The sequence below is a fragment of the Eptatretus burgeri genome, chromosome 3 (assembly GCF_056783735.1).
Source record: "Eptatretus burgeri isolate ZD-2024b chromosome 3, Ebu_testis_v1, whole genome shotgun sequence".
NCBI classification, from domain to species: domain Eukaryota; kingdom Metazoa; phylum Chordata; class Myxini; order Myxiniformes; family Myxinidae; genus Eptatretus; species Eptatretus burgeri.
The window spans coordinates 119,436,135-119,448,996 of NC_140963.1; the positions used below are offsets into that span (position 1 = coordinate 119,436,135).

The 12,862-nt window shown below is 43.9% G+C and overlaps 1 protein-coding gene and 1 long non-coding RNA gene across 10 annotated transcripts in view; one reads left to right on the top strand and one right to left on the bottom strand.

Moving 5' to 3' along the window:
* The window catches only part of LOC147030837 (uncharacterized), a 14,513-nt gene extending 9,531 nt beyond the window's left edge, over window positions 1–4,982 (bottom strand). For 4 of the 8 annotated variants that reach the window (XR_015056529.1, XR_015056530.1, XR_015056523.1 and 1 more), the window contains exon 1: window positions 4,643–4,745. This is a non-coding gene — a long non-coding RNA (uncharacterized LOC147030837). The other 4 variants (XR_015056527.1, XR_015056524.1, XR_015056525.1 and 1 more) reach the window with 3 other exon arrangements.
* Window positions 4,790–12,627, top strand: AP4M1 (adaptor related protein complex 4 subunit mu 1). 2 transcript variants are annotated; one of them, XM_085875351.1, is made up of 4 exons: window positions 4,920–5,134; window positions 7,113–7,305; window positions 9,307–9,596; window positions 11,246–12,627. In XM_085875351.1, exons 2-4 carry the CDS (start codon window positions 7,168–7,170, stop codon window positions 11,946–11,948), a joined length of 1,131 nt encoding a protein of 376 aa, XP_085731477.1. In that variant the 5' UTR covers window positions 4,920–5,134; window positions 7,113–7,167; the 3' UTR covers window positions 11,949–12,627. The 2 variants fall into 2 exon arrangements, with proteins under 2 accessions (XP_085731478.1, XP_085731477.1); XM_085875352.1 differs by lacking the exon at window positions 7,113–7,305 and having other exon boundaries at window positions 4,790–5,134.
* Window positions 12,628–12,862: the final 235 nt, after the last annotated feature.

Genomic DNA, 12,862 nt, shown 5'->3' on the forward strand with positions numbered 1-12,862 from the left:
ATGGCTCTACCCACCATGCAAAAGATTTGCTTTCAATTCCTCATAGTTTAAAAAATATCTATCTCTAGACACCTTTGAAATTTGGCCCTAAAAATGCCAAATGTGAAAAATGCATTTTTTTCCAACTTCAGTGGCTTATAATTTTATAATGGACTCTTCTAGAAAGCGAATATTGCAAATATTTACTAATTGGCATCCAAATTTTTCAATTATGGCATCAGATAGCTTCAGGGATGCATATTTCTCACTCTACAGGGAGCTAAAAATTGCTTTTGGGCCAAAACGAGCTAAAATAAGGTGAAACTATAGTAGCCCTTCTGAAAATATGGAACAACTTAGAATTTTTTCCTCATAACACAGTGATTATAGGGTCATTATCTATCCATAGATACATTTTTGTTGGGAGAATATAGTTAGGTGATGAATTATAAAAGTTTTACCATAAGCCCTTGCCTCCGAGGGCTCTAAAATGGACCAATTTTGTCCCATGGTTTGACCATCTGGCTAGGGATTTAGGATCTTCATTTTTTTCTAAAGATTGCCTCATATAAGATGTGTCTACTGACCAAATAATTTTATCTAACGCTCATAGCTTCATATTAAAATAAATTTTTATTTACATGCACGTTTTTTATAATTATTCACTTTTTTCATATTCATGAGCTTATACATCTGAAACTGAACACTCGAGCAAAGTGATACTGCAGATATTTATAAACTGGCATATGAAATTTAAGGATCTGTTATCAGAATGCCTGATAAATGCATATGTTTCTATCTGTAGGAAGTTGAAAATGCCACTTTGACCAAAAATGGTGAATATTCTCATGGCCTCCAGAAAAAAAAAAGAGATCAATGCTGGGTGCCATTACTCGACATTCTTTGTGTGGTTGAGACCCCTGACATAAAATCTGGTGGACGTCAGTACCAACTGTCACAGCATGACTTTAAGCATGTTCAAGACCTGTTTTCTAAGATGTAAAATTCTGTGCCTCTGAGTGCTAGATAATTATGATAATGAATGTCATAAAAGATGAAAGGTCATTAAAGAGTTTTCAAAGGTATAAAAATTACTAATATTCATTGTCTCTGTATATCTGTAAATAAGAAAGCTGCGACTCAACTAATCAAATTTGTTCTAATTTATAATTTGCAATCACTTACGAAAGTAATCGTTAGCATGTATTTATGAATAAATAACATCCTTATCACTAATGTCTAATAAGAAGCATAATTTAGCCTCATGCGCACCCCCTGCAAGTTCACCTTGTTTTGTACCAAGTGGGCCAAATTGCCATATTTGGCTTCCTAAAACTAGGAGTATATGCTTTCTAGAGACATTCTGATGCCACAATCTGAAATTTTGTATTCCAGTTGATAAAATTCTGCAGTAACGCTTTCCTGGATAGTTCCATTTAAGATTTATAAACTTCTGAATATGAAAAAAGTGAATAAATATAAAAAACAGGTATGTAAATAAAAATTTATTTTACTATGAAGCCATGGGCGTTAGATAAAATTATTCGGTCAGTAAACACATCTTATATGAGGCAATCTTTAGAAAAAAATTAAGATCCTAAACCCTTAGCCACATGGTCAAACCAGGGGACAAAATTGGTCCATTTTAGAGCCCTTGGAGGCAAAGGCTTATGTTAAAACTTTTATAATTCATCACCTAACTGTATTATCCCAGCAAAAATGTATCTATGGATAGATAATGACCCTATAATCACTGTGTTATGAAGAAAAATTCGAAGTTGTTCCATATTTTCAGGAGGGCTCCTATAGTTTCACCTTATTTTAGCTCGTTTTGGCCAAAAAGCCATTTTTAGCTTCCTGTAGAGTGAGAAATATGCATCCCTGAAGCTATCTGATGCCATAATTGAAAAATTTGGATGCCAATTAGTAAATATTTGCAATATTAGCTTTCTAGAGGAGTCCATTATAAAATTATAAGCAACTGAAGTTGGAAAAAAATGCGTTTTTCACATTCGGCATTTTTAGGGACAAATTTCAAAGGTCTCTAGAGATAGATATTTTTTAAACTATGAGGAATTGAAAGCTAATCTTTTGCATGGTGGGTGGAGCCATATAGATCTACATTTAATAATTTTTCCAGCAAAATATGAGGAGGTGACCTGGGGACCCTTAGGTGAGTTGGCACAGAATGACCCCAAGGTATACAACAACAAAAAAAGTCTCTGTCTCAGATCCTTTGTCAGAGTCCAAGTCTCACATCCATAGAACAAAACTGGAAGCACCAAGGACCTGAAGACTCGGACTTTCGTCCTCCAGCATAGGTACCAACAGCACCACACCATATGATCCAGTGAATCCATGACTCCCCAGGCCCAACCCAGATGTCTGTTGACCTCCAGCTCACAACATGCGGGACATTAATATCATTGCCAAGGTAAATGAATCTCTCCATGACCTCAACATCCTCACCACAACCAGGTACAGACAAGATGGCAGCATCCAATATGTCATTGAAAGCCTGGATCTTTGTTTTGACCAAGGAAACCCGTAATCCCAGCGGCTCTAATTCCTCATTCACTGCCCCAGGAGGCCCTATAAGGATATCCAGCGTTTCCGAAAAGATGACTGCATCATCTGTAAAATCAAGGTCAGAGATCTTGACATTCTCAATCGATGCACCACAGCTTGATCTCTCCCACATCTTCCATAGAATCCAGTCCATACAATCGTTGAAGAGTCTGTGGGTCAGTCACACCCCTGATGAACTCCAGTAACATGTGGAAACGAGAAGGGCACTCAGTAGAGCGCATACTTCTGCCACACAATGTCTGATCAACAAGAACATATTGGGCCAATTACATTTTTGAAGCATCATGCTGTACAGTACTATATCGTTTTTGGCCCGATCTCTCAATGGTGAAGAATCACTGTTAAAATTCTATAACTCTCGTGTCTAGATCCGGATTCGGATCTTCACCAAAATGTAATCAGGTCGTCCTTGTCACACACCCAACTCGATGAGATTTAAAGTTTAAAAAAACTACTAAACAAAAGGTACGTTTCACATCTGCACCACTCTCGGGAACACCTTGCGTTAAGGTGAACCAGCCATAGTTTGCAAGTCTCTGCAGCTTCACGAGACAGTCATCCTCTGATGTGGCTTTCTACATTTCCAATAACTTCCATTGAGTCATGGGAAGAGTCTTGATGAAACAATGTACCCTGACCTCTACGTCTGCCACAATGTCCTTGTCAACAAATCATCTTGAACGTAGGAATGTGACAATGCACCGGTGATGTGCAATTGATTTCCTGGCTTGTAGACAATGTTTACAGAGTGCTGGAACAGTCAAATAAGTGTTCTCTGAAGTCGGGGTGAAGCTTTGCTGAGATTATTCTTACTGATCTGCATCTCAAGTGGCTTATGGTCCGTTTCAACGACCACAGCTTTACCATACAAGTTATGAATGGATTTTCACAATCGCCAAAAGTTCCTTTTCGATTTGCACGTCATTTTGTTTTGCTTCAGTTCGTGACCTGGAAGCACAAGTCAGAGGGTGACCTTCTTGCATGAGGCAAGCACCCAACAGTACTTAGGCAGACAGGTGCCTTTTGGTCAGAGAGTAATTCAGCTTGGTGTTGGCTTAATGGTTAGGGTGGTGGGCTTGGGATCTGAGGATCCTGAGTTCAAATCCCATTCAGCTGTTGAATTAATACCAGGTGGGGTTGACTCTGCCTGTCATCCTTCCGAAGTCGGCAAAATGAGTGCCAGCATGCTGCTGGTATCCTGTGTCGGAGTGGAGACCTGTCCAGGATTGTGCTCAATAGCCAAGGAGACTGCTTAGGCAGCACCAACACTCTGCACAGAGTATGGTCCCAATGGATGCATGGATGGTGGGTGGGCTTAGAATCTTCGGATCACGAGTTCAAATCTTGCTTTCCATTGAATTAGATCTTCCCTCTGAGATCAGAAAAATGAATACCAGCTAGCTGGGATTATTGAGCCATTCGAGATGATCGAGCTCAATAGCCCAGGGGACTGCTTCTTTGGCAGCACCGGCGCTCTGTACAGAGTATGGTTCAGATGGATGGATGGATGGTCTCGAGTTCAAGCCAATGTCTCACCGTTGAATTAACTCATGTGGGTTGACTTAGCGAGTCATCCTTCTGAGGTCAGCAAAATGAGTACCAGCGAAATGGTAACAGGGGGTGGGGGGGGGGGGCACTGCATCGGCGGCACAACCACGCTTCTAGAAAATGATGCAACCAGCAGCCATAAGGCTGCATACGAATAAGTATATAAAAGAGTAATAACATATTATGCATGAAAGGGTCTCCTCCCGTGAAAGGTCGTGGCAACAGGAGTAGATCGGTTTAATTATTATCGGAATTAGACGGGGACAGTACCTCGATGCGTTTAATGTGGAGCAAATGGAGGTGCACATGGATTGTGGCACGAGCATCATGGGCCAAATGGCCAAGGGAGATGGACAACAACTGCGTGTCCGACACGCCGATCGGACTCTGACCGGTGAGGAGTCGAGAGAGCCTGCGGAGGCACGTCACGTGCCATTGCTCTGTACCGAGTCAGACAGACACTACACCTGTTTTCTTGTACCTGTACAGTGCTGACAAGTTCGAATTCATCATGGCGATGCTTTACCTCAGTAACGTCGACGCTGATCATGGACACGTACACGAATAAACAACGGGAACAATAAGAACAATAGCAGCTTCACAACAACAACAACAACAACAAAACCGTCATTTCCCCCCTTTTTGGGATGAAGCTCCGACCCGCAGTCAAGCGATGCTCTCGCAGTTGTTCGTGCTCTCCCCGAGGGGAGATCTGCTGCTGTTCCGTGATTACAGGGGGGACGCGGACCCCGCCGTGAGCGGAGCCTTTTACGAGGCCGTGTCGGCGCTCGGGGCCGGCGTGCCTCCGGTGGCGGTGCGTGCGTGCGGCCGGCGTTTCGTGCACGTGCGCCGCGCCGGCCTGTGGCTGTGCGCGAGCGCCCTGAAGCCCTCCGACCCGGCGCTGCCGCTGCTCTCGCTGCTCCTGCGTCTCGGAGAGCTGCTCAACAAGGAGCTGGGAACGCTGAGTGAGGAGTCCTTGCGGATGAACGTGCCACTGGTGTACGAATTGTTGGACGAGGTATTTGTTGTTGTTGTTGTTGTTGTTGATTTTTTTTTTGCCCTGCCATTGCCAAGGAATCTGTTTCGAGTCGAGAACATTTAAAAATAGGGGCCAATACCCCCGTGGGTGCTCACCTGGTGGAATCATGATAGTGAGGAGGAAGTCAACGTGGGACGGAATCGGTAAAATATACCAATGAACCAATGGAATAGCAAACATCTATTTTGGGGACAACCTTCCTCCCCACCACCAACCCTCCTCCCCCCTTGAATCCCCTTATACCGATTTTTAAAACGAGCATGAACAAATGTTGGTACATCATGGGTGACGAAGCTTGTGATGAAGTTTCATTGAAATTATGTCTGTAGTTTTTCAAGAAGAAATCAAATACATATTTTGGAGGGAACCCCCCATCCCCCCTTACACCCCCCCCACCCTTACACCCCTTTATAACCCAATTTTTCTCATGTCCTGAACAAACTTTGGTACATCACGGGTGATGAAGGTTGTGGTCAAGTTTCATCACAATTGCATTTGGAGTTTCTGAGAAGAAAGCAAATACCTATTTTAGGGGGGGGGGGAACCCCCATAAACCCGCTTGGTCCTGATTTTATTTATTTATTTATTTATTTACTTTTTTATGCGATGAACAAATTTTGGTACATACTTTGGATGGACGTTGTGGTAAAGTTTCATCGAAATCGTACGTGTAGTTTCAGAGAAGAAGTGGCAAGTATTTGTGGACGGACGGACGGACGACGTGCCATCCCGTAAGCTCCCTGGAATCTTACTTCCAGGTCAGCTAAACTAAAATAAAACAAGTGGTGCCAGGCACAACAAATCCCGCCCATCACAAATATGCATTTTTCACTATAGGAATGGGTAGGATTATAAGTGACAAATAGAATAAGGTTCACTGTAAGCTTAGTTTGAAGTAAATCAGATAATTTTTGACGAAGTTATGAGCGAAAAACGATTTTGATCTTTTAGTGACCTTGACCTTGACCTTTGATCCAATTGGACCCAAAAGTTAATGGGGTCGTCCAAGGTTCATTGCCTACCTGTGGATTAAATTTGATAGTGTTTGCTAAAGCCGTTTTGCCGTAAAGTTGCTAACAGACAGACAGACAAACAGACAATTACAATATCCCGCTCCCTCCCTCTGGGGGGGGGGGAGCAGGATAATAAATAATACGACACACTTGAAATGACGTCTCAATGCTAAACGAGGCCCTTTGCGTATGCGCTGTGACTTGGCGTGTTTACGATGACTCGGTTTTGCTCGCCGGGCGTTTTTAACCTGCCGGGGCGTGAAATCTGTAATTGAAATCGTCTTTTTAACATAATTTTCACCATTTGGATGATGGAGTTGGCAATTTAAAAATAGTTAATTGTTCTCTTCATCAATGTAAATTGGACTCACGAGAAATGAGAATACAGGAATACGGGGAGTATCCGTGGATGATAGGAGTTGGGTTCCTGTCATTTCCTCTAAATACAATCAGCTGGTGGTCGTTGTGGTTATATCTTACACACACACACACACACACACACACACACACACACACACACACACACACACACACACACACACACACACACACACACACACACACACACACACACACACACACACACACACACACACACACACGCACACGGTTGGACACTTCTCCTTTCACCAACAGATGCAAAAATCTGATCTAATATAATAATTTATCTTGTGGTCCCAGAACCAAACAAATAATAATTATATATTTATAACACTCACAGCCCATCGAACTCCCACTCTCACCTCCCTCCCCTCCCAAACATGATTAACCTTTTGAACCCTGAGTTGCTTGGACTTTTGGGTCCTCCACTCTGGGCTCCTTGGAGAAAAATCTGACCGCTCGGGTATGTGAAGGTTTGATTAGTTGCCGGTAAACTGGTCTGGTTAGGGTTCAAAGGGTTAATAGTATAATCATCATTTTAAACTTACCATGTGCATTGACAGGCCTAAGGTGTGACCTTTCCATCGGTGTTAAGAAGCACGAAGGTCTGGTTAGAACATGCGCCTTCGGCCTTTCATGGGCCCACATTGTCGGGGTTTCTTGCAATATGAACTGCAAGACATCATCTTTTTGGCCAAGATGATGAGGAAGTTCTCTATCTGTGACGTTGTGCAGAGGTGCACCCCTTTCTCACAGGTACGCTTACAAGTACTTTCGGCTTCTTTAAAAGTTTGTTTCGTCGTTTCATTCTGCAATCCTACCTGAGAAGCATGAAATATGACCAGGCCACCTTGATTTACTTCATCAGTTGGGGTTTCTGTGCATGTGCGCCGGGCAATCTGGGGCAGATCACGTCATTTTGAAAGCCGTGTATTTCTGATACTGTGCATTAAGGAGAAGGAGCTGATAGTCAAAGTAATCATCCAGATGGGACTGAGAACCTCCAAACATATTTGTACATCTAATGTGAGGTCAGCAGAGTTTTCAATGTCCAAGGTAAATGCAGCACAGATACATTGTTCTTTAAATGCATCCTGATAACAGTGAAGTCTCGGCAATGTCAATATTCAAAACACCTTCTGGGACACTACAGGTGGTGCAAACATGTGCCGTATGACTGACACCAAATGTGGTGAAGATGGAGATTTAATGTGTAGTGTCATAACTGTAATTGGTTTACAACAACTACCAGTCGTTTCCTCCACGATTCAGATTCATAGACGTACAAGCATTGGCGCAACCGGGGGGGGGGGCTCTCCTGGGGCTTGAGCCCCCTCTTTGGCTCAAGCATTGGAGAAAATCATCTGACTGGATTAGCACTACTGGCACTGCATCTCAGTGGAGACTTTGATTGACACTCTTGCACTCTCACCTGTTGGCTTCATTTTGTACTTTAATATTTTATGGGCCTCTGCTACTAAGCAGGTAACATTAACCCCCCACTTTCGGAAAGTCCTGGTTGCATCCCTGCGTACCAGTGGTTCAGTGTGGAAAATCCTTGGGTTGTGAGGATGAGAAGAGGTATATGATCTTCTTCTTCTTGGTGTGTGGCCTGTGGCTGCTGGTTGCATCATTGATTGAAGGTGTGGCTATGCCACTGATGCAATGCTCCTATTACCAGTACATTGGTGCTCGTTTCACCAACCTCAGAAGGATGACAGGCTGGCTGAGTCAACCCAACCTGGTGTTGATTCAATGGAAGACAGGGGCTTGAACTCAGGACCCGAAGATCCCAAGCCAGCCACTCTAACCACGAAGCCAACACCAGGTTTGGTACTTATGATGAGAGTGCAGAAGTCCACCAATTCTGTGGGCAATGGGAAGTTTAAGCAAGTTTGTCATTTTAAAACAGTCCAACATGAGCCAGTACCTGTATCAATCGAGGTGACCCCTAAATCGGTCCTCTGAAAATTATCCAGGGCGATGTGAAGTTTCCAGACCATGATATGCGTGGATGAGTATTTTGCATTCAAGGCTTCCGAGGCCCTAAGTCTTCTTTTTCTTGCGTATGGCAGCTTGGCTACCAGGTAGCTATCATTCTGTTGGGGCGCGACTATGCCGCTGATGCTGTGCCCCTATACCAATACACTGGTACTCATTTCGCCGACCTCAGAAGGATGATAGGCTGAGTCAACCCCACCTGGTGTTAATTCAGTGGAAAACGGAGCTCAAACTCAGGACCCTAAGATATCAAGCCAGCCACTCCAACCACTATGCCAACACAAGGCTTGGCACAAAGTGAATCGAATAGTACGACAAAGCCATAAGAACATCATTCAAAGCCAAATCTGAAGCTTGTAATTCAAAACACCTCACTGCACTGGAAAACGTGGGTACAGGAATACTGTACAGTACTGTAAAGGTTTGGACTTGTAACACCCTCTCCCACCCGCTGCGGCGCCACATGATACACATTTATATAGAAAATTTGCGTCCCTCCACCCTCTCTCCCGCCCAAGACCACTGGCAAAGATAAAACACCCGAATGGACTGATTGGGGGTAATGCTGATCCTTTGTAGCAAGTCTGGATGTAATCAGCCCAGAACTGTAGGAGGAATAGCGCGACAAACACGCACAACCACACAAACCACACAAACAAACACAAACAAACACATTATCGAAAATATTGTCAAACAATATCTCTCGTGCTGTACCATACGTCATGCCTTGTTCTTGAGATTGTCATTTCTGTTCAGGTACTGGATTATGGCTACGTACAGACAAGTAATGCGGAGGTGCTACGGAACTTCATACTGAGCACGCCACTTCGTGCACGCTCACCTGCTCATCTTTTTGACCTGAGTAGCGTGAGCTTGTTCGGTGCCGAAACTCCACCAGGGAAGGTGGCAAGAGCTACTGGGCTGGCAGACAGGGTCGGCGAGGGTGGACGTTCGGTCTATCTCGATGTGGATGAGGAGTTGACAGTTGTCATTGCAGTGACAGGTGCTGTTGTGCGCTCTGAAGTGCAAGGGTTGCTACGACTCAGGTGAGATTCACCCGCATATAGGATAATAACAGGATTTCACTGGGATTCTTCAAATGCAAAACATGACGTCACAAATGAATCGGGGAAACGATAATATAAAGGTATAGGCATCTGAAGAGGACACAAGTCCAATTGCTATATATTAACACAGCGAGGGTGACCGCGCTTGTATGCGCGGGAAATGTGTGAGTCAAAAGAGCCACGGGTTGAGCCAGTTGTACAAAAGAGAGACATCCCTGGTTTATAAGTAACACTGTGGATCCAACACTTCCCGTTATTTTGCATCTTGACAATATCTGCAAATGTATACATTTCCTTTAATCTGCACAATATTGCCCAAATCTGCTCGAAGCTGTTAAGCCTGGGTTCGAATCCCGATCCAGCTATAAACTCTCAACCCCTGTTTCACAGGCAAGGTGATTCATCAATGTGTGTGCCGTTTCTCGGATGGACGTGAAACTGGACGTGCCATTTACCGGCATTCGTTGGTGAATGGTAGAGATCCCACGGTGTCCTTTGTGAAGAGGAGGCGAGCCATCACTGGCACTATGACCAAATTACAAATTCCTGCCCGAAATATTTAGTCGAGCATCATGCGTGGCCATCCATCCATCCATTGGGACCATACTCTGTGCAGAGCGTTGGTGCTGCTTCAGCAGTCTCCTTGGCTATTGGGCACAATCCTGGACGGGTCGCCACTCCGACACAGTATACCAGCAAGCTGGCACTCATTTTGCCGGCCTCGGAAGGATGACAGGCAGTGTCAACCCCAGCTGGTATTAATTCAACAGTTGAGTGGGATTTGAACTCAGGATCCTCAGATCCCAAGCCCACCGCCCTAACCATGAAGCCAACACCAGGCATAGGCCTGGCCAACTGGTTTGTGAAAGACTTGGGCCAATATTCCCCCGGCCAACCTCACAAGAATGTGGGGATAATTGTGGCCGTTAAATTAGAAGAGAAGAAGACAATATCACTGATGACAAATTAAATCAAGAACCTTCCTATAGCCCTTAACTGATCACACACAGTCCACCTCTGAAATCATGCAGTGATCTTTGAATGAAATCTCAGAGTAACTGATGAACACATTTTGGAAATTTAACATTCTTCAGATATGGTATTCAGCTGTTCGGAAATCTCTGCCTTTTAATACTAATGATAACTGATATCATCAAATGATAACAAAACAATAACACGTCTGCTGCATCCTCATATGGGAGCTGTTTAATTGGAATTGATCAAAGCCTGGCAATGTGGGAGTTATTCTCGCTGCCAAAGTTTTCCATTTGTTTTGAGCAGCAGGCACTACCCCATGTCAGGTATTGAAAACCTCTTTCACATCAAATTTGAAGAACCCTGTTGAGCATTTCAGGCCATAGTCTCAAAGAGAACACAAAGCAACACAAAGCAACATCCTGATGCTGAAGATGCCATTGCATTAAGTAAGCTGTCCATCATGCTAGCAGCCAATACATGCCATCCGACGATGAGTTTATTCATCTTACCTTTGTTAGAACATGTCATTCTAGCAACAATGGAAGGATACTTTCTGAAACAATGAGAATATTTGTTTTAAGTACATTAAAAAAAACATGATTCCTGTTTTGTATTGAATGTTAATAATTTACCTAAATGTGTCTTTGCAGGACACAAGTTTCCTTTTGTCCAGAAATGCGTGTCGCCCTTAATGAAGATCTAATAATAATCGGTGATCAGAGGGAAGCATACGGTGGGCCCTGCATCTCAAATGTAACGTTCCATCCAGCTGTAGACCTTCGAGACTTTGGAACCCAACGGGTTCTCAGAGTTACACCTGTGCATGGCCAGACCACGCTCATGAAATATCAACTTCTTGATGAGCTTCCTACACCTCTGCCATTTCGCTTGATTTCTTCCATGGAAGAGAGTCCCCAGAGTAATCGACTGGTAGTTTGTTTGAAACTGCGCTGTGACCTGCCACCAAGGTGTCATGCAGTCAAAGTACGTGCTCAGCTGACCGTTCCGTCGGTCGTTATTGGTGTAACCCAGGAATTGGGCAGCGCAGACCAATCTGCAAATTTCTCTGCCCAGGAGAGACAACTTGTGTGGTCAGTCCCACGGCTGTTAAGTGGAGCTCAGCTTCAGGCGTCGTTTGGTTTGACGGCCAAGCCACCTGCTGTCCCCTCACCCCTTGAGCTAGGCCCCCTGTCGCTGACATTCGAGGTACCTGGCCGCACTTGGTCAGGTCTCACTTTGCGGTATGTGCGCTTCCTAACCCCCCATGGCACAGCGGCTACCTCTGCAACCTCACCACCTCACCGCTGGGTGCGTTACACGACGCATTCCCTCTCATACATATTCCATATCTGATGCAAGGTCATGTTGTGTGTATATAGCTTGCCCTGCTGAGGAATTGGCTGAATCTCCATGTTCCCATGATTGTGCCAGACTCCACTATACCATGATATATATGTACTGTTTGCTCCATCCGAAAATTAAAGTACTCCCAAATCGCACAGCTCAAATCTGATGTTTCAACCAATCACTGAATTGTCTTCAATTTGGACTGTACAGGTATTGTGCACCAGGTAATAACTACCCTCCAAGGGTAGGTGGTGGCGAAGAGGTGAAGGTGGGGGGGCTCGACTGGAATATGCAGATGGAAGACCCTACATCATTTTTATCTTCGCTCAATTTATGCAAGGCAATGATGAAAACGAACCTTGGTCTCAACGTCTGCATATTGGAAGCTGGGCACACAGTCCCATTTAAAGGAAGGTCAGTGAGCCTTGTCATGACACCTTTTGTGGAAACTCAGTGAGCCTTGTCTGCTGGACAGGTGTGCTCGATGGTGGTGCTTTAAGTTTTCAATTACGGATCTCCCAACAACAACTGGTATTTTGTGAAACTTGTTTCTGTCCATTGCCTATGTAGTTATGATTCAATGTCATTCATATGTTGTGATTGAAAAATCTAGATACCGGAGAGTAACATTTAAATTGCATGAAATGAAGCAGCAGTTGTATGAAATTAAATTATATGAAATGGCTTTGGAATTTTGTGTAAATTTGTTACCTGTCTCCTGGAAATATTGCTGGACAGATGCAGGTCTGTTCCGTAAGTATACACTGTACAGACATTTAAAAATATATATATTTTTTTTGTCCTTGGGGTAATGGGTCAAACAGCTTTTTGTTTTTACATCCTTTGTTAGCCACTGCTTTCTTTTGTATACAGCACATGACTGTGGTTTTGCCATAATTTGCCGGGAGCCTGACGGTGCT